The sequence below is a fragment of the Tyto alba genome, unplaced genomic scaffold (assembly GCF_018691265.1).
Source record: "Tyto alba isolate M040663 unplaced genomic scaffold, T.alba_DEE_v4.0 Super-Scaffold_42, whole genome shotgun sequence".
Classification (NCBI taxonomy): domain Eukaryota; kingdom Metazoa; phylum Chordata; class Aves; order Strigiformes; family Tytonidae; genus Tyto; species Tyto alba.
In genome coordinates, this window is record NW_024881318.1 from 34,772,424 (window position 1) to 34,799,099 (window position 26,676).

At 38.7% G+C, this 26,676-nt stretch overlaps 1 protein-coding gene across 2 annotated transcripts in view; it reads right to left on the reverse strand.

The window, feature by feature from the left end:
- Positions 1-26,676, reverse strand: part of GLDC (glycine decarboxylase) — a 51,046-nt gene continuing 24,370 nt past the window's right edge. For both annotated transcript variants that reach the window (XM_042804770.1, XM_033003749.2), the window contains 20 exons: positions 26,254-26,401; positions 25,795-25,991; positions 23,198-23,294; positions 22,168-22,273; positions 20,973-21,112; positions 20,138-20,218; positions 19,480-19,577; positions 18,890-18,974; positions 18,754-18,795; positions 15,661-15,803; positions 14,670-14,745; positions 9,255-9,380; positions 8,211-8,360; positions 7,623-7,735; positions 6,880-7,021; positions 5,117-5,228; positions 3,777-3,872; positions 2,384-2,556; positions 1,631-1,711; positions 1-647 (listed from right to left, as the gene is read on the reverse strand). In XM_042804770.1, the coding sequence (XP_042660704.1) occupies positions 504-647; positions 1,631-1,711; positions 2,384-2,556; positions 3,777-3,872; positions 5,117-5,228; positions 6,880-7,021; positions 7,623-7,735; positions 8,211-8,360; positions 9,255-9,380; positions 14,670-14,745; positions 15,661-15,803; positions 18,754-18,795; positions 18,890-18,974; positions 19,480-19,577; positions 20,138-20,218; positions 20,973-21,112; positions 22,168-22,273; positions 23,198-23,294; positions 25,795-25,991; positions 26,254-26,401 (2,350 nt within the window). In that variant the 3' untranslated portion in view covers positions 1-503. The remainder of the gene's footprint in view (positions 648-1,630; positions 1,712-2,383; positions 2,557-3,776; positions 3,873-5,116; positions 5,229-6,879; positions 7,022-7,622; positions 7,736-8,210; positions 8,361-9,254; positions 9,381-14,669; positions 14,746-15,660; positions 15,804-18,753; positions 18,796-18,889; positions 18,975-19,479; positions 19,578-20,137; positions 20,219-20,972; positions 21,113-22,167; positions 22,274-23,197; positions 23,295-25,794; positions 25,992-26,253; positions 26,402-26,676) is intronic.

The window sequence follows — 26,676 nt, forward strand, 5'->3', positions numbered from 1 at the left end:
ACACTTAAAATTCCAACCAATTTTATTAGAGTACTAACATTGGTAGGTAAAAAAAAAAAACCCAGTATGAAATATTAACACTAGCAATGCTAGTGGTAATATATGAAGCAACTTCCATTTTTTTTTTTTTTTTTTTTTTACAAAATATAAACAATTACTCCTGTAGTTAATATTCATTACTATTGCCTTATGCAACTGCATCTTTTCTACTTTTTTTAACCATATCTTCCATGCCACTTTGAAAATTGAGCATTAATTGTTAAAACTTTAGCACAAAACAGACAAAATGCTGAATTAAGGCAACTTCAACATCATCTGCTGTGGAACAATCATGTTTGGTTTACACCTAGCATATTGATTGTATTTACATTTTAACTGAGCAGTGATTCAATTAACAAATATGGTGATTATCCAAAATATACACAGTATATAAATCTCCTATCAGGTCTGGGAGGAAAAGGCCATCCTGATGGACTTGGAAATCCAGACATCTGGAAGCAGTCCTATGAAGATGCTCTCTTCTGCTCAGAAAAGGGAGATTCGTAGGCTTCCATTGGTGGGCAGGTGCAAACCAGGTGTTGATCTCCATATATGTCATCAATGCGAGCAATTGTGGGCCAAAACTTGCTTTCAGGCTTCACAAATGGCTAAGCACAGAAGAAAAAGCAACTATTTTAATTTTTCTACCAAGCAAAACTACGTAAATGTAATAGACATTAGAAGCTTTAAGAATGGCAAATGCTGGAAAAGTAGTTTTAAGTGAAGTCATGCTTCACATCTGTTTGCAGTCCCTGCAAGTTAATAGGCATGTCTAATAGAGTTGGCAGTCAAAAGAATATTTAGATTTTCAAAAAAGTGTAACCCTGTCCTCTAACAAATGCTTGCAAAGAAACAGGTGTCATGAGATAAAACTATGACCCTTTGAATAACTGGCTTTAGAAGTTAGAAGATAGAAGCCAAAGAAAAGTAGAGGGAGCTACCAAAACCTGTGCTGTTCCAATATAGTTATAATATATAAAACAAGGTGGCAAACTTCACAGGTTTCTTTCTCTTTGAAACAATACATATTAATAAAATAGATGCAATTCAGTATTAGGTGAGGAAAGTTATATATTTTAGCTGTTAAGATTGTGGAAGCAATTTTATGCAGTGGTCTCAAGAAGTCTGATATATCCAACTCCAATCTGACCTTTATTTGTAGCAGGCTCCCATTGGTGTGTCTCGTCCCATGCTGACCATGTATCTTGTGAAACCCTCATCCAAGTTCTTTAGAGCAGAGCTTTGAACATCAGGATGTGGGACTTTGTTTTGGGAGCCCCTGGTGCACTATGTCAGAACTGAATGGGCTGTTTCCAATAGGAATATCCGATATTGAAGTGCTGAGATTTAGAAATCCAAGTTTGCACCTCATGTGTTGAGAATTTTTTTTAAGATCTTTTTTCCATGTCTTGAAAAACAAAACTAATAGAACTACTGCAGAGCTCACACACATAAAAATTGAGCAACAGTAAAAACAGCTCTGAAGTTTTTATTCTTGCCAGATTACTTCATTTCCAACAGACCAGAAAGCCACAGAGCAGAAAGCACATTTATGTATTACCACACCACGAGGATCCCATTATTTACCCACCAGTGGGAATGCTGCCACTTCTCTGGAATAAGGACGATCCCACTTGGAAGAAGTGACACAGTTCAGAGTATGTGGCGACATCTACAAGCAAAAAGACATATTTAGGATATGAAATTACTGAATTCAGTTGAACATACCAGTGTGAACCCTCCTTCACATTATTACATATAAATAATTACTGTCCAGACAGTCTCTTGAGAAAACCATTTATCTGGGGGAAAAAAGGGCAGATTTAAAGCAGGAAGCAAGTCAGTATCTGGATTTTTTTCAGTTTGCCTGAAGATATTACCCAGAGTTTCAATATGCTTCCAGATTTTCAGTAAATTCCCTCAGTATTTAAAAAGTCAGTACAGCATTACAAGAGTTGAACTGAACTTGAGCATATAGCAGTTTTGTGCAGCAGATGCTCAAATAATTAATTCAATCTGTGGTTTACTGTTATTTTTAAGGTCAATCCCCTTCTTAAACCAGATAGATAAGCATCTCTCCATTCAAGATGGTGTCGAAGATTACAGATGATGAGCTTGCATAAATATCTTTCTTTGCTCTGACAGCAAAGGCCAGACCTCTGACTTAAAATTTTGAAAAAGTTGAAGGTTTCTAACAAAGTCAAATTTAAAGAAGTTCGTGTGTTCACTGTTGCACACAGATATTTTTCATAATACTGAAAGACCAGGAAGTGGGCTCACATAGTCTCAAGTACGTCACAAGGGTTAAGCTGATGCTGGCAACTTGCTCTGTATGCCATCTTACCTTTAGTGGGTTAATTTGGGGGTCCATCCTGCCCTCCTCTATTTCAGCAATTTCCTGCCGAATATTGATCATTGCATCACAAAATCTGTCCAGCTCTGCCTTGTCTTCAGACTCTGTTGGTTCAATCATAAGTGTCCCTGCCACTGGCCAGGACATGGTTGGAGCATGAAAACCTGATAAAGAAGAAACCAGTCACTGACAATAGGTTAGGAGTGAATATAGGCATTAGCTAGCAATTGATTCACGAATTCAGCCCTTCCTATAATCTTTACAGGACTGAACTCACTGGTAGCGTTAGCAGTGTACTGTAGAGGTAAGACAGACTTTTCAAGTATCTTAGTTTTTAACACTGAAGGGTAACACCATTGCATTATTTACAATAGTGTTACACACTGATTTAATAAGATGCTCTTAAAACTTCATCTTTCTGCTTTCTTACTTTTCAGCCCAAAGAATATTGCTTCTTTTCTGGGTTATTTCTGTTCCTGCTGCTCACCTCAGTAGAAGTGTTTTGTCACTTTATCATCTTACAACAGGCTGAATGACAAAGTGAGACCGGTAAACAAGGTAAAAAGAAAAGGTGGCTTCCCGATTCCCTTTCTGCACTACTGCTAATTACATGCTCATGACACCTCTCTTTCAGCTGCAGAGGATGGAACTTTACTAAACTTATCCATGTAACTCACCTCCACAGCTACTGAAAAATCTGTTTGAAGTGGTGCATGCTTTTTAAGGACATAGCAGTCCTACAATGAGCAGGAAAGGTGGGGTTTTGTTTTTTTTTGTTTGGTATCACAACTGGGCTTTGGACTATTTCACTGACAGGCATTACTGGTTAGGGTTTTAACAGCTTTTATGCATATTCGTTAGAAGCACAGTTGCATAGGATCAAGAAGTTCAATGGTTCGTCTTGTCTGGCAGCCAAAGAGTAGCCATGATCAGCTTTTTCTGAGCATGTGTACAAAACTGCCCAAACTGTATCAGGATGGAATCATTTAAATCCTATAATTATACTTCAAAAGTATTTATTTTTTGTTGATGATGTTGTTTCTTTCTCTTTTTTTTTTTTTTTTTTTTTGGAATCTTATTAAGCTCTTGGCTCCAACTGACTTGGTCCAATGGGTAAAACACGTAATTGCAAATCTGAAGGGGCAGTTTACATAACTGGGGAGGTAGCAGCAGACATGTAAGTTGCTACTACAATTCAATTGATGCAAATATCTCTCTTGGCCCTTGATGAACATGAGGAGACCTGAAACTATCATGACAGATTCATGATCCGTAAGCACAGGACTAGAATATTTCTGTCTCCCTTTAGAAGAGATTTAGAAAATTCTCACTTATGCTGCTATTTAAGAAAAAAAAAAAAAAAAAAAAAAGACATTTGACTTACCATAGTCCTGAAGTCTCTTAGCAAGATCTACAGCTTCAATGTTTGCTGTTTTCTTGAAAGGTCTTGTATCCAAAATGAATTCATGGGCTACATAACCTGTAAATGAAGAAGTGTACACTATGTTTACTAACTAGGAGAATAATGCAATCTACCCAGAATTCTGATGGGGTTTGTGTAGAACATGGCAAAAAGTCAAATTAAAAAATATCCACTTGGGCAAAACCTCAAACCTGAAAAATGATCAGGTAAGAGGTATACAACTCAGTATTTGAAGACTGGCCCTCTGATTCCCACAACACATTAAGAAGAGGCCCCATTTCTAAGATCAGAACTAGAAAAGGGTGATCAAAGTAGGTCCTATAATTTACAAGTACTCTGAAAAAAATTTTGGTTTGTCAGTGGCCCAACACCATTAGCCATGTACAAGATAATCAGTTTCATGTTATGACAAAGAAAAGCTCAAATCTGCTGTTGTAGAGAGGCCAAAGACATAAGTTATTTAAATTCATATCTATGATCCTGGAGAACCTAGTTCCATTTCATTGCTGAATCCTTCAAAATTTGCAACTTCTATTCACTTCTGTGAGTAAGTAATATATTCTCTTAAAATGCAATGTGCAGGTTTAGCCAAGGTGTACTCCATCAAATTTAAGATGTATTTTTAAGACATACATATCATATTCAAGTGGTCTTTGGTGCCATTCAGCTTAAACAAACAAAATAGTTACTCTGATAGTTACTCTAGTATAACAGATAATTGTTTCACCTCTTATTCATTACTTCTGTCCTGCTGCAAGACTAAGGAGGTGCAACAGAGAACTAGAATATAGATAAAGTATTTTTCATTGCCAGAAGGATTGTCCTCCATCTCACCAAGGAAAATAAGGAACAGAAATGAGAGAAATTTGGTGGTTTCTTTTTTTCAGAGAAAGTGTGAAAGGGAAAGTACAGCTCTAAAAACTGCTTCCAGTTCTTAAATTGTTGTGCTATTGGTTATGGGAGATTTGGAGGTCTCAACTTTGTTGTGTCTCCTTTTTCTACTGTTCATTAATCTGCTACTAGTCTTCAAGGAGAACAATCTGATGTCATGGTTTACTCTATCTTTTGCCATCATTTCATCTAATTACAAACAAGCATTTTTATTTCTACTTACAAGTATCTCAATTTCATTGCAATGCCTCCACAGAAGCAGTGTGGCAGGTTATTTGTCTCCTTATGAACATCAAGAGAAGTTAGATGCAGCTGTCATGTAGCAGTAAAAAAGAACCATATTGCAAGCCAACTTCTATACTAGGAAAAAAAAAAGCTTTGTAGAAGATAACAAATTGTCCAATACTTGCCTCCTGCTCCTCTGAAAAGGATTTTGTAGTGCTTCTCTAGCCTCTTCGCCATGTAGTTTGCATTTAGTATAGCAATTTCAGAAGCGTGTTTCAGACCTTTTGCTCCCATTGTCTGAAAGAGGGATGACATGAGGAAACGGAACTAAAAACACTCCCAGGCAAGCTAAGTGTGTTCTTGTACTGGCAAGCATGATAGACAACATCACCATAATGCATCTGACTAGTTTCAAGGCAGTCACACTGCTGTTACTCTTTTGCACACTGCACTCACAGAAAAGCACTGGGTATTACTTGAGAGCAACTTTGGTATACATAGTTCATGAGGCTGCTTACTGTGTAGGAGTTTTTGCTTAAAGTCAAGTGAACAACCCAAACCTTTCCTCAAACTGAGAAGCTCTGAAATGAATAGAAAAAAGTGAGCAGAACTCAAGACTGTCATCAGTGCACTTGTAAGAACTGCACACACTGCCTGTCGCCATCCTTACCCCCCAGGGAAAGCATGTCCAGAGACCTGCCCAAAAAACTATGTGTGCTGTCTGTACAGATTATCCCAGCAACTCAAACTCTGCTTGCTGGTGTCATGTCACAGATGTCTTAACAAAGACCAGAGCCAAATGAACACAGATACACTTATTTCTCTGTTAAAGTGCTGTAAAAGGACAGCCCTGGAACCAAGCTGTAGTTCAGTTTCTTAACACTGCTCTTAGAAGTTAAATTGGCAAAGGAGAAAGCCAAAACAGCCTTCAAGGTAGTCCCTTTAGATGGGACAATGTAAACAGATGGCACTTTGCATTGTCAAGAAACAGCTTCCCTTAAAAATTTACTACAGTTTAAATATTCTATAGTAGAAACCAGCTTACAGTCACAACTGATTTTTATCCACAGCTGAAAAGCCACTATAGAAGTTGTACCAGCTTGTATTTGCTCATTTCAAATCCCAGAAGAGCTGGTTTCCCCAGGAGCACGTCTCCATGGTTAGATTATCAAACAGACTACAGGGTACTCTGAATGACACTGCCCTCACATTCACGTTTCCAGCTCTTGCTCTCACTGAAAGTTTCAAATGTTGCTCAGAGTCCCAGCACACCCTCTTCTCAAACAGAATTTGAATGTACACTCATCTCTGTTGGCTGAATACTTCCATATATGTAACCAAATATTTGCAGGCTTATCACGAAATTGCAATGCATTAAAAAATTACATAGATCATGATCAAGTTGTCACAAATCTGAAGTCAAAACTAAGTTCAGTTTTCAAGTTCAGTAAAACCTCCTAGAATTCGAGTTCTTATTAAACATGCTTTGGAAAGTTAAATGTTACGCACAAGTCAAGTATAACAATACTGCAGCATGCAACCAAAAATACTCTTGAAATTACCAAGCAGTTTTTAAACATGAAAGCTTCAACGTCAGAGTCAGTGGAGGGGCAAGCCTGACTGCAGCTGTCTTGTGTCCACTTGTCTCAGGAATTATTACAGACATAGGACAGAATAATTAAGCAGGCTACACAGGTACAGCAATTATCCTGCCATCCTTTCCTATTGCAGCAGACGGCAGTAGGCTGATCCATTGTCCTACTGGAAAACAAGGAGGATCAAAGGCTGTATACAACCTATGACTGTGCCACAGTCATATGCATTTCAGTCTGTGCAAACATCTTACAATGAGTTGCTCTTAAACCTGTTCATGTGGTTCCAGTGGTCCTCAGACTTGCTGAAACAGAAATGGAACCTTAGCAGATACTCTTTATAAAAGTCTACTCACCTTGATATACACCCAGGAAATTGGCAATATAGCACTGGAACCCCAAGGTGCAGCACTGACAGTACCCAAAGAACATGCATCCTTATCTGGCTGTATTTTGATGACAGGGTGGGTAGGCAAGTAGGGAGACAAATGTTTCTTCCTAAAATGAAAACACTGATTTTAGAACTTAAATGTGTATTGCTGTGGGCAATTTCAGCAGTAGCTTCTCTTCACCTCCCCTCCAAATGCCGTCCTCAAGGAAGTGTGGTCTAAGTCTTCTTCAACAGAAAGTTTAACAACACCACAATGGAAGATAGCAATCAGTTTTCAACCTATCACAAGATATTCATGCAGCTATCCAAATCAAAATGATTTTTTTGAAAGAGTGAGATTATTTTATTTTAAAGGAATATGATTGCCCTATAGGATAGACTCACATAGTTCATGTACCACTTCTGCATTCTGGACTACGTACAATATCAGCCCTCAAAGGCCATCATCTCTGCATTTACTCAGAAAACAGACTGCTGAGCAAGGTCTGCCATACACACTACAGAGCCAACATGAAAGTCAGGATTTGGGAACACAGATGAATCTCACCATTCATGAGATTAGCACATGACTATCCTGGAGAAGGACAGAAGTTTACAAACAACTGTACACCTTTCCCATTTATGGCTCTGTACTTAAGTGAATTGCCAGCCAAGATTCACTAAGGGGTATTTTTTTTTTTTTTTAAATCCTAATAAAGAGATACCCACACTCCAATTGGTCCCATTCCAGGTCCTCCTCCTCCATGGGGAATGCAAAAGGTTTTGTGAAGGTTTAAGTGAGAGACATCAGAACCATAATCTCCAGGACGACACAGACCCACCTGTGAAGGGAATACTCTGTCTCAAAATATACTTTACATGACATTTTAAGATCTATTACTTCATTCAAGAAAAACAGCTTCAAAAAGATGTGATATGTTTTCCTGCTTTTCTTTAATGTGATAGTCCCCTCCCCTACTACCAAAAAAACCCCACCACTCACTCAAACCCAGGACATCATGCAAACAGTTTTTTGCTTTAGGAATTCTTATTTATGTTTATAAATATTATCTTTGACAAAGATTAAGCAGACTAAGCCAATTTCAGTGAAAAACTCATAGATCTTTCAGGGAAAAATCAGATAAAAGAGAATAACTTTCACCATCTAATTTTTACTACTGTTCTTGGAAACCTCACCTTCTCCCCCAAACACTGTGCCATCTTGTGAGGAAGCTGTGTTGAGTATTGCTGTGCTATTTTTATTCCAAGGAAACGTATGCTCCCAGCTGTAATAAATCTACCTAGGAGATTTTGTACCTGGGCATTCATATTTGCTCCATCTAAGTAAACCTGGCCTCCATGTTTGTGAATCAGGTCACACACATCTCCAATCTTCTCTTCAAACACACCATTGGTGGAAGGGTATGTGATCATGATGGCTGCCAAGTTCTCTTTGTGCTTGTCCACCTGGTATCAAGGAGGCAGATGAAAAAAAAAAAAGGTCACTGAGGATCCTAAAGCTTAAGGGAATATTTTTACAAAATCTTGTAATTAAGGTCATCAAATGTTTTACAGGTGAGAAGCAAGTCTCTCTGCAGGTAGTCTAATTAATTTATAGTCAGCAAAAGATACTGGGCTCTTTCCTTCAGTGATACCTATAGAAAGAGTCTTTTCTCAGTAAATCAGAACTTTAAATTAGGGAACAATGCATGGTATTAAAATATACATGTATAATAGTCAATTCTGGGACCTTAAGACAAGCCAAGTGAAATATCTGGCCTTCAAGGTAATGTGATCTAATGATCATCCCCCCTAATTTGTGTGATACAGTTCTTTGACTACCATAAAATCCTACTCAAATACGTATTTTGGAATGTGTGTCCCGCTAACCCCTTGGATTCCCAAGATTCTCCTGCAGCCAATCTACAAAAAGTGAAAAAGTTGCCTAGCAACATATTCCCCAGCAGAGGTGGGCTTGAACTTCACTAAGCAAAGGCTAAAGTGCAGTTTCAAATGCTTCACACACATAAGCATGCTTCATTCATTTCTAATACTAGATGTAGACCAAAAAGGTCTGCTATAAAATAACCTACTGTGTAGAAAGACTCTGTGAGCCACTCGTGCACCAAAGATCCTGATATTAAAGGAAATCTCACAAGAGTCTCATGGCTAGGGTATGAGTGAGCAAAAAAAGAAAATAATTACTTATCCTTTTCAAGCATGTATTCACTATTATTACCGTATTTTCTCTCAAAGAAAAATCTGATTCAGCTGCCAACACTATTACCGGTAGAGGGGAAGCAGTGTTCCTGCCTTGAAAATGAAAGATAATTATTTTTACTAATTAAAGGTAATACTCACCATTGCTTTTAAATGGGAGATATCAATACTCCCATTTTTATCCACTTCAATTGGCTGAATCTTCATCCCTGCCATTTGTGCACTTGCTGGATTTGTACCATGAGCAGATTTAGGAATAAGGCAAACCTTAGAAGGCAAAAAGAAGCAGGGGCTAAAGTATAACTAGTTAAAAATTCTTAAAGCATTATGGTTTATGCTCAACTACAACTCATTATCAAGGTTTTCATAAGGGATCCTGAGGGAATGATTGCTGTCAAATTGCCACTTGTACTGAAGTGGCAATTCAATTTTCTCTGAAGAAAATCCATTCAAGTATCAGCATCTAAATACTTATTAGGAAAATAAAGTTTCACTTGCAGCATAGATCACGTTGGGGCTGCAGTGCCAGAATATTATTTCAGATACTCACATTTAAAATCCTTTCCTTTTACTGCTCCCTTTTTTTTTAAAAAAAAGACTGATTTGATTTTTTATAGTAATCATTCTCCATATGTACTATGACTTGCAAGGAAAACCTATCTAATTCCAATTTTCCACTACATCTACAGCTGACTTCCAAAGCACTTTCTTCTGTTTTATATTCAAGGCAAAAATTTAGACTGAAGTATTTTGGCTATAGCTAAGACGTTTCAGACAGCTATTTATATGCACTATACAGTTCATTTAAAAAGAAAAATGAGAAGTACTTTTATTTAAATAAATTTAAGTTCTTGTTAGTGATAGTTAGAAAAATGGAGCTCAGGGCATTTCCTCAGCTAGAAACTCCATCCCTTCTAAATACAATAAATATACTTTCTCTAAGAAAAAAAAATCCTTTGCTTCTATTCAATGAGGATATTGAAACATTGTCTATTATGATTCTCCTGGAAGGATCAATTTAACTAAGTTTAATAACTAATTTACTCAAACTTAGCTGCATTAGATAACTGACAGTAAGGCACTTGTTTTCATGAGAAACTGCACAATGGTCTCTACCTCATGTTCCACTGAGATGCTGAGACAAATGTTAATTACTTTAAAAGCTATTCCAGGGAACTGACCCACCTGGCTCAGCACCTGGATATTTGCTCTTCTTGCACTGAACTGTCAATGTTCTACTGTGCAGCTGTGCTGAAAGGAAACAGAAGGATCCCAGCCCCAGTGCTGGAAAGTACCGTGGCACATCTGTAGCCATGTTAGCTGCATAGCAGAAATGCAAAAGGGAGACTAGATTGCCACCCAGTCTTGCTGGATTGCACCTGTAGCTTCTGGGTGCAGAAGTTATTGATCAGGTAACAAAGTGGACAGATGTGAGCTGTCAGTTAATGCTGATACTTTTTTTCCATGAGAGAGCAGCAAATCCAAATGATCTGCTCATTTGCTTCCTTTTTCCAGCCCAGGAGAATGGTCAACATTTTGTGGGCTTTCTTATTTAATTTTCCCCCCCAAAACCTCACAGATTATCTTGATTTTACTGTAACATTTGAGATTTCTTAAGTGTGCGTAATTCCAAGCAGCCCTCAGACTCTTCTGTGCAGTTAACCTCTGGGTACCCCAGATCATAGAAGGACCATAGACACTCACAGAAGCTCAAGGATCTTGCACAGAATAAGAAACAGCAGAGCATACATGGATAATCAGAAGATAACTCCCTCAGGAATAAAGTTTCAACCTAATTTCACTTCCCACTAAGTAAAACTACTCACAAAACAAACCCTGTTATTGTAGAGAGTAGATGATTTCCAAGAAGTTTGAGGAGATCTAGATGCAAGAAACAAAGACAGAAGAAGACAATACTCACTATTCAATTTTAGGTATTTTCCTCACACAGAGGTTATAGTTCCCAGGACAATAATAATGACATTTTGAGATGGCAAATGAGTTCCAAAGCCAAGTGTAAAAACAGGATCAGAAAATATGGATATTATTGCACTAAAGACATTTTTCCTGCATTAAAGCCACCTCTATGCTTGTGCAAAGGAGTAAGATCTAACTAATTTCATATTTCCAATAAGTTTTTGATGTAGTCCCAAAAATGTTCCCAAACTAACTTCCGATGGGGCAAGTGGGAAGGTTCACATAGATAAGTATTTCAGGAAAAAACAGATAAGAAACAGAAAAATAAATGGTAAGTTTTCACTGTGGAGAAAGGCCATCCTAACAGAACATTATAAATATCTGTGCTTGTTCCCGAGCATTTCAGCTTACTCATAATTGGTTTACAATGGAGACATACAGTGAAATGCCAAATATCCTGTTAATACAAAATCACCCAGATCACTAAGAGAACTGATTGCATAGTTCAGAAAAGTACCCACAGTACTAATAGCATTCAAAACTGAATATACTGGAGCCAGATGTTTCTAGAATATTATACAAGAAAACAAATCTTAACAATACACAACTGGCATCGTAGTTTTGAACCTATCACCACTGTAAAGACCTTGCTGTGTTGGAGGGAAGAAGAGCAGCTGATTTAAAAACTAGAAAGGAAATAGAGAACAAAGAAAAAGGAACACAGAAGCTCTAGGTATAAAAAAAGCTATGAGATCGCCTTTTTGGGAAGGATGGGAAAAGAACTGGAATCTAACTAGGAAGACAGAAATGAGGATGGATAAGGTTATAATAAAATCTCAGAATTAACACCTGATGCTAACTGAGAACATGGAAGAATTGCTCATCACCTTTCAAGAGTGAGTGGGTATTAGATGAAACTGTAAGATGTCAGGTTCAAAAAATTAAGAGGAAAGATTTCCGATGAAAAAATATGATTATATGATAATGGCTGATGAAACCACAAAATGTTTTCTCCAAGATACTGTAAATATCAGAAGCTTCCTCATAAGAGGTCAAGTGATCAGATTTAATTGTAGAAAAATACATAAGCAGTGACTTTGGATTCCTTTGAATTGGGAAGTTCCCAGACTGTAGACATGTAGAAGCTGGGGCCATGCACTGAGTAAGTACCATTGTAAACCTGCTTTGTCCTTGTACTCCTCATCTTAAGAGGAGTCTGTCTGTCTGCTATTGGCCACTGTACGACTGGATGCTGGGACTGACAGACATTTGGTCTGGGCTAATCTGGCCATTCTTATATCACAACCAAGCAATCATATCTCCAAAATGAAACTTGCTACCACCAATTTCTCACATTTACATATTTCAACCTATTTCACTTTCAATTAAACTTATACATAAAGCCTACAATTAATGATTAAGCCTTTCTTCCAGGCATCTCAGATCATTCAGAAAACATCTAAAGGAACAATATTACTTTCAGGTTTTTCAGCTATAACTGCCTGCCATTAAATGCAAATAAAGAATTATCTTTAAAAGAAAATTAGAATTCAAAATTCTATTAAACATAGTGTACTAGTAAAAACTGATTCTTCTTTGGGGTTAACTACGGTTGTATCATTTCTGAGATTTACATGAACTCTCTTTTGTCAGATTACAACAGTATAGCTGAGAAGGGACTCTTTGAGGTCAAAGTTCCAGGTAGTTAATATAGAAAAGAATCAAGCCTTTAGATTCCAGTGTTACCAGCTGAAGATGATCCTCAGTCAATCAAAACTGATCTGCATTATTCAGCTACAGTTTTAGTGACCCTTGTGAACAAAGGTTACCTCCATATATCCTGCAGAAATTTATTTGAAACAATTTGAATGGACAAGAACTTCTATCACTTCCTCCTTGTATTTCCTTGCCAAAGGACTGGCTTCCTGATCAGATCCTTTCTCCTCCTCCTCCTTTACTAATTGATGGTACAGTCCTGTTGATCTCCATTGCCAGTGTTTCCTTTTTACTACGGGGGCAATCACCCTGGTTGAGGTTTGGGTCCCTGTTTTAACCATCATGCCCTTACAGGTAGAAGCCTACTTTCCCCTGCTTATGTGATAGTGCCCAACAGGCACAGGCCAAGCCCCAAAACAGTCCTAGGAGCTGCTGGCTCTCATTGAGGTAATCACAGCATCCTTCCACCAAGTGGTGTGCCATTACAGTGGGATTGCATGCCAGTTCAGGTGTAAAATCCCAGGCTATGGGAGGAGATAACAGCCCTAGGCACCTGCCTAAACCCTCCTACACATCCTGTCACTCAGGGATCAGCTGCCCTGGGGCTTGTTTCTCTGTCAGCTCAACAAGCTGTTGACTTACTCTGGGACGAAACTAGGTTCCATACACCCAATGACCAGAAAACAATGTTAGATAATAGGATCAAACATCTTACGTAAGGATGTACAAAAAAATCAGTAGCCCATGCAACAGAGTTGGATACACAAACCCCAGAGAAGATGGAGTTGTAATCCCTTGTTCTCTCCACAAGGTAGCTCACACAGCACAGGAATGTCATTACAACTAGGGCCAGGCATACAGGCATTGCTTTTATCTAAATGTTTCCAAGCACAGCGAAATACATTGATAAGCAGCACAGCAAACAGCATGAACCAAAAGCAGCTATTAAAAAGCCCTACACTCTAATACACAGTAAAGCAAGCAAGCTCTGTGACCCACATAGGAGACTGCCAGTTAACAAATTAACATGTTCAGATCAAAAATGTCATCACCTCAAGCCTCATGCTGGGTGCTAAAAAAGAGTGTGATGGATTGACCCAGCCAGTGGCCAAACACCTACACAGCTGCTCACTCACTCGTCTGCCATGGGACAAGGCAAAAGTAGAAGTAAGGTGAGAATAGTCATGCATTGAGGGAATTAAAGCTTAACAGGGAAAACAAAAGCCACATGTGCAAGCAAAGCAAGAAGAGAAAATCATTCATTACTTCCCATGGCCAGGCAGATGTCCAGCCACTTCCTGGAAATCAGGGCCTCAGCACATTTAATGGCTGCTTGGGAAGAAAAATGCCATAACCGTGACCTTCCTTGCTTTGTTCTTCTTTCCCTGAGATTTTATTGCTGAGCATGCCACTATATGGCATAAAACATCCCTTTGGTCAGTTTGGGTCAGCTGTCCTGGCTGTATTTCTCCCCATTTCTTGCCCACGACCAGGCTACTCCCTAGAGGTGGGGAGGGGTAGGGGGCAGGGCAGAGTCCGCCAGAGAGAAAGCCTTGACAATGTGCAAACATCGTTCAGCAATAACAAAAAGTTCCCTGTGTTATCAACACTGCTTTAGCCACAGATCCAAAGCACAACACCAGCTGGACTGCTACGGAGAAAGTTAATTAAATCCACCCCAGCCAGACCCAGTATAATCACCCTTTGAGGGAGCCCCCTTTCCTCATTCCCACTGCCTGTAAAGTAAAGAAAGACTTTTAAGGTGGTACCCATGATCCATGAGGGAAGACAGGAATACTGAAATCTTGCCAAATATGAGAATACATAACTTAGTTTCTCTCTAGGTGAGTACCAGATGCTGAATCAACCCTCTTTATCTGCTTCTCACCCAGAGCTCTTCCCCACACAAGTGCTGACACTTACAGTTCTATGACGTTCTCCTTTTGCATTTAAATAAGCTTTGATTGCAGCCAAACCTGCATACTCTCCTTGGGCTCCACTGCAAGAGAAACACAAACCCTGTTACACGAGCACAGAAACCAGAAAGTGCTAGATCTCTGCTAAAACTTCAAATTGTCCAGCCCTAATCCTTCTCAATGGCTTTAGGCAAGTGTCAGCAAACTAAAAGAAGTACATCCCATGGATTAAATTACAAATGGACAAGTATTAATTAACAGCTCTTGACTCTTCTGCAAACAGTAGATGAAAAAAGTTATACCATTTTATGTGTTTATAGTATCATGTAAAATCCTTTTGGTGACTGAATTGATCCCAATTTCTGCACCTAGCAGGGGACTACATGCTTGACCACAGAGAGGCAAACTAATACTGAAATAGTGCAGTATATGCAGCGAGACATAAGAACTCTTTCAGTCACATCCTATGTGTAGAGTAAGTCCTTACTGCCCATTTTATATCAAAACTACTAATGGACATAAACAGGCTGCAGCAGTATTCATTCAGATCTGCTTTATTTATTTCAGTGACTATGCAGATCCTAGGCATTCTTCAGTCAAACCTAGTATTACCTGGTGCATCAAATACCCATTTCAAAAATTATATAGTTGCCAACTCATACAGCTTGGTTTAAATCTTTAATTTTATCTCATAGGAGGGTATCAGTAACATCAACATATTAAGGAAGCAATGATGGAGAAACCAGCCTTCATCGATGAAAACATGGGAAAGATTAAAAGAATAGAAAAGACCAAATCCTTAAAATTTTAGAAGAGACAAGACAATAAGGTTCTGCACTTTTGAAAAAATAAATCTTGTGTTCATAAGCTTGCATTCAAGACTTCTCTTTGTCAAATTTAATTTTAGAAGCTTCTTCTGTCTTTGGCTTGCACATTTTCTTTAGAGGTCAGTTTATGGGATCATGATTAGCAGCAAATATTCAGAAAAAATTTCCTGCCTGTTTGGTTGGAAGGAGATTTTGTCGTAGCCAGTAATCTCACATAGGTCCTTCTCTAAATCCTTGAAAAGCTGCTGATATCCTTGAGCTTGATCCAGGGGCACAAAAGGGTGGATATTGGCAAATTCTTTCCATGAAATAGGCTATTAAAAAAAAATAAATAAGAAGAAGTAATAAAGCATGTACTGTAACAAAAAACTCTGCAGACAACTCTTTTGTTGTTAAACTCTGTGAAGGAAAGAAGCTGCTCTGTGGTCAAATAAAAATCAAACATTTTCTGTGCATCAAGACAAGTTCCCAACCTCACTGCAGGATGAAGTCTGGATGAACAGAGAGCTTTGGCTGGAACTCAGGAATATGACCTTTGGAAGAAGGGGCAGGCAACTCAGGAAGACTACAAGAATGTCATGCGGTTATGCAGGGAGAAAATTAAAAGGGCCAAAGCCCAACTAGGACTTAGTCTGGCTATTGCAGTAAAAGACAATACAAAATGTTTCTATAAATACATTAGCTACAAAAGGAGGGCTAAGGAGAATCTTCATCCTTTATTGGATGTGGGGGGAAACATAGGGACAAAGGATGAGGAAAATGCTGGGGTACTTAATGTCTTTTTTGCCTCAGTCTTTAATAGTAAAACCAGTTGTTCTCCAGGCACCCAGCTCCCTGAGCTGGAAGACAGGAATGGGAAGCAGAATGGAGCCCCTATATTCAAAGGGGAAATGGTTAGTGACCTGCTACACTACTTAGACACACACACAAGCCTATGGGCCCAGGTGGGACCCACCCAAGGGAGCTGGTAGAATTGCTCACCAAGCCACTTTCCATCATTTGTCAGCAGTCCTGGCTAACTAGGGAGGTCTCAGTTGGCTGGAGGCTAGCAAATTTGATGTCCATCTACAGGAGGGGCTGGAAGGAGGGTCCTGGGAACTGCAGACCTATCAGTCTGACATTGGTGCCAGGGAAGGCTGTGGGTTGAGTGCCACCACAGCATGTACAGGACAACCAGGCAATCAGACCCAGTCACGATGGGTTTATTGAAGGCAGGTCCTGCTTGACTAGCCTGGTCTCTTTCTATGACAAAGTGACCCACTTAGTGGAGGAGGGAAAGGCTGTGAATGTTGTTTACCTTGACTTTAGTAAAGCCTTTGACATCGTTTCCTACAGCAGTCTCCTGGACAAACTGGCTACTCATGGCTTAGACAGGTGTACGCTTTACTGGGTATAAAAACGGCTGGACAGCCAGGCCCAAATAGTTGTGGTGAATGTAGTTAAATCCAGTTGGTGGCCAGTCACAAGTGGTGTTCTCCAGGGCTCAGTACTGGGGCAAGTTCTGTTTACTATCTTTATCAGTGATCTGGATGAAGGGATCGAGTGTACCCTTGGTAAATTTGCAGATGATGACATGTTGGGCAGGACTGTTGATCTGCTTGAGGGTAAGAAGGCTTTACAGAGGGGTGTGGACATGCTGGATCGATGGGCTGAGGCCAACTGCATGAGGTTCAGCAAGGCTGAGTGCCTCATCCTGCACTTGGGTCACAACAACCCCACAACACCACAGGCTTGGGGAAGAGTGGGTGGGAAGCTTGCCTGGTGGAAAAGGACCTGGGAGTGTTGGTCAACAACCAGCTGAATACAAGCCAGAAGTGTTCCCAGGTGGCCAAGAAGGCCAACAGCATCCTGGCTTGTATCAGAAATAGTGTGGCCAGCAGGACTGGGGAAGTGACTGTGCCCCTCTACTTGGCATTGGTGAGGCCACACCTTGAATACCGTGTTCAGTTTTGGGCCCCTCGCTACAAGAAAGACATTGAGGTGCTGGAGCATGTCCAGAGAAGAGCAATGAAGCTGGTGAAGTGTCTAGAGGTGAAGTCCTGTGAGAGCAGCTGAGGCAACATGGTTTGTTTACTCTGGAGAAAAGGAGGCTCAGGGGAGACCTTATCACTCTCTACAGATACCTGAAAGGAGGTTGTAGTGGGCTGGTGTTGGTCTCTTCTCTCAAGTAACAAGCAATAGGACAAGAGAGAATGGCCTCACGTTGCACCAGAGAAAGTTGAGACTGGATATTAGGAAAACTTTTTTCACTGAAAGGGTTGTCAAGCACTGGAACAAGCTGCCCAGGGAAGTGGTTGAGTCACCATCCCTGGGGATATTTAGAAGACATTTACGTGTGGTGCTTAGGGACATGGTTTATTGGTGGCCTTGGCAGTGTTAACACTTAGACTCAGTGATCTTAACAGTCTTTTCCAACCTAAACAATTCTATGATTTCCAGTAACATTTTTTTTTTAACTTTCAGAAGATCCTTAAAAAGCCTTAGTTTCTCCTTCTAGGTCACCTCTCATTATGTAGAGCTGTGGCAACAGATCATGGGGCAAACAGAGAGGACTTGTGTGGAATAATACCTAAGAGTTTGCTTCACCCATTTTTGTTGCTATCCATTTTAATTAGAAGGGCATATACAAAACAGAAAACAGTGAAGTGAGAAGACTAGAGAAGGGAATGAGAGAAAGCAGAGAAAGGAAATCTAGTTAAAGGTCAAAGTGAGAAGCCAAAATGGAGAGAGCAGAGGAAGCTCATTCAGAGTCAGAAAGTCATTCAGTACTAAAACAGCTTAGCTAAGGGTCTGCTTCATTTGCTATCAGCTAGAAAAATTAAGATATCCAAAGACTCCAGCTCCTCACCTGGGGAAAAGAAGTGTTATCTTAGAAATAGCAAACTGACAAGGAAGCATGAATTACCAGTCCCACCTAACTCTTTCCATATTGCTAAGGATTAGATCATAAGTTTTGTAAAACAGATAGAAGTACTGCAAAACTGCATGAGAGAACAGAACTGTGACACCTAACTCCAAAAATTATTTTCATTATTTTTTTCAGAACTGGGTCTTCAAAGCCATTCACTCTCCTGCTGCTGTTGCACTCCTACTGTCCTTTTCAGAGCTTTTTCCTAGCAGAAAAGGGAGTTGATGACTTTAGCTACTTCTGAAACTGTCTCCTCAGCTGGAGGAGTAGGTACTAGACCAAAAGCAGTCTTTACTTCCCTACAGTGACACTGGCTAGATAGTTTACTCAAGCAAGACAGTATTATTGCAACTTACTGTAAGTTCAGCAGAACTGTTGAGCTTCATTGTGCAGGACCCCTAAAAACACAAACACATTTGTCAGTATTTATTGAAATATATAAATACCTATGTAAGTACCTATTTTTTTTTTCTCTTTTTGATAAATACCTACCAAAGGAATCATGCTGTGAACAAGGGAAATATCTTTGTTTTCTAATCTTTTCATGTATCGCACGATATTTGTCTCAGAGTGATAGCTGGGGAACACAAAATGTGGTGTTAACGCAAGCAGATTAGTTATACTAGCTGTTTGAGCTGTTCTCTAACATAGGAAAAGCCATTAAAAAAGAATTAAGACTGAGAATATTTTTTAATACACTAGGTACTTCTTTCCAAATCAGTACTTTATGCTTGTTAGTAGCAATGTGGATAAAAAATGCCTATTATTCCCTCAGAAATGCTATCAGTAAACATGGAATATAAGGGCTCTAATAAGTCCACTGATACTATGTCCTCAAATAACAGCTTGTACAATGTAGCAGATTAATGGCAAAACACATCCCCCATGTGACCACGAATACTGCTTTGCTCATTTAAGATGTGAAAGATATCTAAAAATGTTACTAAATAGATAATTCCAGAGTAATGAGTGACTTTGTGAATAGAGCTACAAAACTGTCCTCAGCTGAATCCAGTATAACTTTTTAAAGGAGATACTTTTGGATTCCATTAAAATATCAGATATACAGCAATTTCACAAACCTGTTGAAAACGGGATGTGTCAAGAATTTGGAAGTTCTCTTGAATGGGGTGCTAAGGATGCCTTTGGTTTCCTCACCCATACCCTCAGCAATTAGCTCCTTTGACACAAAAAAACATGGAGTCAAACACATTCACAGAAATTTCTCTTTTCACAGTCAATTTTCATCAGAACTAGTTTATACTGCCAGTTTACTTCAAGATTCAATAATCTCTTTAGGTAAAAGAAACAACTTTATTAACATATATACCTATGTATATCTAGTGTGACAACACATGATATTAAAACTGGGTACAAATGTCTCAGTAGTCCTCATCTTGGAAGTACTGCTGATAATTATTAATGACATACAACAAATATTCCAGTGGGAGAGAAATTATTGATCACCACGTCCTAACCCTCATAAAACAAGTAACGGCTTAAATGCAAGGTGTCCAAGCTGACTCAAATGATTAAGTGTCAGAGTCAGAAAATGATATTACTCAGTTACATAAACCATTGTTATCTCATACAGCCTTTCTTTATGAGAGGATCTGAAATTCTCAGTATTTAACGAACTAACATCATATAGACATCCACTTCCCCAAGAGCAGTTTTGCTTTTCACTAAACTTCTGAAACATTCAGGTAGTTTAATCTGTATGATCTATTGTCTACTTACAGCTGAAGACTCACAACCAAAAATCCATAATATGTCATCTAGGTCTTTCTCTTTTACAGTTTCATCAAGTGATACTCCAAGCTATGGATAAAAGCAACAGTAATTACTCAAAGCCCTTAATTCTAGAGGCATAGTATATTCTGGTCAAGAAAATATATTCCAGAAACACAGAAGGAAAAAAAAGGAAAAAAATCAACCTACCAACAATATGTAGATATCACTTCATTTTATGTAGTAGATATAAAAATTTATTTTATTTACATAAAATATTCCAATTCCTACCTTTCCCCTGCTAAACCATCCAAGCCAGGTAGCTCACAATTGTCAAGACTTGTGACTTCACCTCTAATGTTTCTAAGTGTTTTCTATTTAAGAAGAAAGTTACCCATTTTGCTAGACTTGGCCCTCTGCCCCATCCCATTTTGCAGAACATATTAGACTTTGCCAAAAGTCCTTAGCACCTACCAAAATGTGGTTTAGATTTCAATCTGTCTTTAAACACTGCCTCAGGACCCGAATTCTGGAGGTCTCCTTGCATTTCATCATTAAGTTTTAGAGTCTCTCCATTCTAGCTCTTAATGGCATATTTAACATGAAACAATTAGATACTCTTTTAAATAGACATAAAATGAAAATACAATTATTATTTTTGGAAGTTCAGTACATCACTTAACAACTTCATTATTTTTTTTCATCTTTATAATTGACTGATATGTTTAAGCAAATTACAAGCCGTCTTAAATAATTTTGTTCTATTTAGCACATGTAATAACCAGAAACTTAATGCAGAAAAAGCCATGCTACAAACTTCTGTAAGGTTTAGGGAGTTGCTTACTCTGCCATCACTATAAATCCGAAAATTTATCTTTCTAAGAGCTGCCCTGTCCAAAACCTCTTTGACTGAGCATCCACATGTGATCGTCAAGGTATCAAAGAACAGATCATGATGTAGTTTATGACCAGCTCGCCTGAGACCTACAAAAAATAGTAAGTTAATTCTATTAGCAGCATACTGTATTGCTTTCTTACACAGTACTTGCATAATAACCCTATCAATCTTTTAAGTAAATGCTTTTACACAATAAAGCAAAATACTTCCCTTGTGTACAGAGCAGCAAAATTACCAGCTTTTTAGTGAAATATCACTGCACATGAAGCGTATATAAATCAGAGTCAGACCTAATTAATAATGCAGATTGAGTCTAGGGAAGATCCTTCTGATACATCAAATTTGTAATACATACAGTAGCAGAATTGGTATATGAATGCAATAAGGAGAAAATCACAAAACCGGAAAGAAAAATTTTATTATATAAATGGCTATTAACCGTTATGGAGCTTGCCATATGAAGTTTAGAGTCTTAAAGCTTTTCACAGCAGCAAAAGGTCTTCCAGCTAAGATGGAAAATAAAGCACATATAATTGTGGCAATCAATCCTCAGTTCCCAGCATTCCAGATCTGCATAGCTCCTTCTGACGGCAATGACAGTCATGCCAGTGAAAAAAAACCTACAAGACCATATAGTCCAGCTATCAAATCATTATTTTATGCTACAGATTGTGCGCATTTGGTCAGCTGTCAAGGTTTGGGATTTCAGTATTCAGGGCAGTTATGATACTCCACTCAACTTAACTGAAATGTTCCTATTTCTTTAATCTAATTTATTATTTATTTTTGCTATGTTATTATTTTTTTGTGCAGATTTCTGTGTGTAAATTAGGATGGTCCAGTAAGTGAAGTACAGAGCTTGCAGCTGGAAAACAGCATTTGAATCTTATCATCTAGATACTCACTGTGTAGATTTCTGTTAGTTTCCCAAGGAAACAAAAGTAATGCTTGCAAGCTCATCTTGGATGTCATTATCAGAAGAACACAAAAACCTTAGTTACGAATTTTGTATTAAAATGTTCTCTCTAGAGTTGAAAGAACATCAGCTGGCAAAAACCCCCTGTAAGTTTATTTAAGAAGATGTATTATTTAAGAAGGTGTAAGGATTTAAGAACAGTTTCTTCAAACATTTAATACTCACCTTCAGCCAAGATTAGAGTAGCATTGTGTACCCGTCTTGCAATATGTCTTAATCCATCAGACCCATGGTATACACCAAACATGGCTGCCATGTTAGCCAGAAGAGCCTAGGATCCAAATACAGCTTAGGACATTTATCATCATCATCATCATTATCATTGTTATCATCATCATCATCAACTATTACATCATCATCATCATCATTGTCATCATCAACTATTACTTCATGTTAGTTTAGTGGAAAGTTTCTTTAGCATCCAGGGACAACAACATATCCTCAACTGACATTACACTTGATTACATGTTGCCTACAAAATAACAGGTGGGAAAGGCAAAATACTTTTATGAAACTGTAAGCACTGATTGTCAATTTAATGCCCTTTGAAATGAAACTGTGTCAGCAATTATCATGAACTTAAATTCAACTACTGCAACACAGACATTTGAAGACTCTTTAAGTAAAGCTAGTCTCATAGGAAACTCATTGTTTAGGATTTGTACATAACATTTATGGAATATCCTATGAATAATAAGTAATGAAGCTTGTTTTAATATTAATAATCCCTCCTCAAAATCCAGCACAACATTAGGAGCGTGAGCAAAGCATCGATAGGTGCAGAAAAAATTATGAACTTGTCTGACCGAAGGACTGTGGAGACATTTTTGAGTGGGCAATTTCAGATCATTAGAATTCCCTTCCATTTTATTAAATCTCTCTCATTCATAACAATCACAACACTGCTCAGTGGCACTCATCCTATGAGACAGATGGACTCATGACATTGCATGAATTCAGGGCCAAAGTCTTTACTAAAGGAAACAGATATTAATACTCTCTTTTCAAGCAGGGTCCCACTTCCAAAGGACTCAAAACAAATGCACAAACACCAGAGTATTTCAATGTTCTTATTTTTTTTCTAGAAAAAAACTGTCAAAAGCAAAGCTAACTCAAATTGCTGTGACGTTACAACTATAACCTTATGGTTTAACTTGCTCCTTTCTACTGCTGAAAATAAAACATGACAAGTTACCTGTGCTGTGCAGATGTTGCTGGTAGCTTTATCTCTCCTGATATGTTGCTCCCGTGTTTGCAAAGCAAGTCGGTACACTTCCTTTCCATTTGCATCTCTAAGTCACAAGCAAAAATGTTGCTTCTGTTACTTTAAAATTGCAGTAGTTTAAGACATTGGGTTCTGTTCATGTTAACCTGAAACTAGTTACTTATCCTCAGAGAGGGAAAGGTGACAGAGAGAATAAAGCATAAGTCAGGAAAGCTGAGATATCAAACAGAGAGTGAGAGTAAAGTTTCTAGATTTCTGTTTACATCATGGCTGGTAAACATGTCCAGTCAGGTAGAGCACACAGTGAATTTTCTAAGAATTGCAACTGTTTTAATTGAATGCTAATCCAGAACTTAATTTGGACAAACACTGAGAAGGCAACATGTTTTCTGATTATGTCAGGTAAGAGCATGTTGAATTCGCATATAAAAATAACCCGTGCAACAAGGTTATATGATATAACTGGAGGGGCTCTGTTCCATCCAACCTTTAAGAGGTCCTTTTGTAGGGTTCTTAACATGTTAAAAATGGAGAGATAAAAGACAATCTGATATCCTTTTAACCTATGAAAACTTTCAGAACAGCCACAAAAAAAAAAAATGGACAAACTATGTACACACATTCATAAAAATATATACATATGTACATATGTGGGGATTTGAATAGCTGGATTACCTGCCTCAAGTACTTGTGCAGCACTTATGTGATATTTAAATCATTTTTACTCTAGCAGATGTTTGTGCATTTTTACTGAACAGCTTAGTTTATCAGCCCCTGCAGAGGAACCTCAACAGGCTGGAGAAATGGGCTGACAAGGAACCTCATGAAGTTCAACAAGGGGAAGTGAAAAGTGTAGCACCTGGAGAAGAACCCCATGCACATGTTGGGGGCCACCCAGCTAGAAAGCAGCTTGGCAGAAAAAAAGACCCTGGGGGTCTTGGGGAACACCAAGTTGAACATGAGCCAGCAATAGGCCCATGCAGCTAAGAAGGCCAATGGTATCCTGGGCTGCATTAGGCAAAGATTTGCCAACAAGTCAACGGAGGTCATCCCTGCTCTCTCCTCAGCACTGGTGAGGGCACACCTGGAGTGCTGTGTCCAGTTCTGGGCTCCCCAGTACAAGGGAGATACAGACATACTGGAGAAAGCCGAGCCAGTACGATGTTGAAGGGACTGGAGCATCTTTCCTATGTGGAACGGCTGAGAGAGCTGGGACTGTTCAGTCTGGAGAAGAGGAGGCACAGGGAGGACCTTATCAGTGTATATAAATACCTGAAGGGAAGGTTCAAATGGGACAGAACCAGGCTTTAGTCAGCAGTGTCCAGTGACAGGACCAGAGGCAATGGGTGCAGACTGAAACACAGGAGTCAGTAGCCCAGGTCCTCTGAACATCAGGAAACAATTTTTCACTGTGAAAGTGATTGAGCACTAGTGCAGGTTCTCCAGAGGAACTGTGGAGTCTCCTTCCTTGGAGACCTTCCTTGGAGGTCCTGGGCTACTGGCTCTAGGTCACCCTGCTTGAGCAGGGGGTTTTCACCAGATGACCTCCAGAGATCCCTTCCAACCTCAATCATTCTGTGATTCTGTGATCAAAACCTTAAAAAAAAAAATCCATGGCAGAAAGCATCATTGAGTAAGTGCCATAGCTTTTTCCATTTTGACATTTTCTCTTCCAAGTTTCTTGAGATGCAGAAAGATGAAGAGTAGATTAAAAATATTAAAGTAGGTGTAGTCACAGAGTAGCAGTAGCGTGGCCTTGATAAATAGAATTACTGTTACTTTGTAAAAGATTGTACCTAACTTCTGATCAAAATCTGAATTAGGGATCAGACTTCAGAACTATGAGTAAAGCCTAAGGATACCCTTAGAATAAACAAGATGATTGACAACATATTTGAAGGAATATTACTATACAAATGAAATATTTCTAAGCTCATTGATAACCGTTAATGTCATTAATTATTTTGGTTACTAAAGTACTTCTGAATAGCTTCTGTGCCACATATATGCAGTCTTTCCAGTGACAATTACTTTGCATTTCTACTATTCCTGCTTGTCAAAATTCAAAATATGTCACCAATAACAAGAATTAAAGGTAAGGTTTTGCACATTCTTTCTATGCTTTGTTTAAATTTGACTAAAATCTGAACTGGATTAAGTTCCTTCTTGATTATTTGGGAAATTCACCGAATTTTTTTACTTCTTCTTATTTATGGTTTTAATAACGATGTCAGAGAAGAAGGTTTAATGATACAGAATAAGCAGAATAAATTAGCTCACAAAGCCTCATGCCATCACAATTAATCCTCTTTGCTGTTTTGGCTATCTCTTCAACCCACATTGCAGCAAGCACTATAGACAGTTCACAGCTTCATTCCATACAAATGCAATTTGTTAAGCTTGCCTCATAAAAATCGAAAGCAACTTTAATTCTCCCAGTTTTCAAGAAAAAAGGTGTCTGGTACAACACCATGGTCAGCTGTTATTCATAAAGGCTGAACAAGATGATCATAATGTGTTTTATTTTGATGTTTCCTGAAGACACTAATGACAAAGTGAGCCCTTACCTTGTAACACCCACCATTCTGCCTGGCATCATTCTCACTAGATTTTCCTTGACAGCAAAGAATGCTGCGTGGGGTCCCCCGTAGTAGAGTGGCACGCCAAACCTCTGGGAGTTGCCCAGGACAACATCTACCCCAAACTCTCCAGGAGGCTTCAGAATGCAGAGAGCCAGAAGATCAGTAGCACAGCAGGCGAGAGTCTGAGAACAGAAGTGCACGGAGCAGTCAGCCTCTCTTCTGAAGGAACGATGTTTGCATGGGAGCTAAGTTTGAACAATGTACAGCTTCAAACAGTTCCATGTCACTTGCACAGAACTGAGGTGCAGTGGTTGTACTGACTGTAGTGGTTATCAGTTTCATGGAGCTGAAGAGTTATACTTTAGGTGGTATCTCATGTAACAGTTTCTATCAGTATGGCTGCTTGATGCATCAAATTTACGACACCAATAAAATTTACTTTACCCCGTTCTGATGAGCTCTTTCAACAAGTTCAGAGAAGTCTTCCACCTTCCCTTCGGTGTCTGGATACTGAAATAATACTCCACTGACATCCTTTCCACTGAAATCCATCTCATGGGGTAATTTGAGCTCAGTAATAACACCTGTATAACTGGAAAACAAAAACATGCAAAAGACAACATATTCAAACCACTTCCTGCCTTTGAGTGACATTTAATATGATGTTTTCATGGACTTATATATGACCTTTTTCTTTAACACACCAAGAGGTGAACCTACTTTGCAGCACTAAACATTGAGAAAGTTTCATGTCGTGGTATATAGTATGGAAGAATAATTGCATTTGATATCATCAGAAGTATGGAGCAAAGCAGAGCAGAGGATGCATAAGCTACTTCATATCAACTTTTTGCTGCTTTAACATGT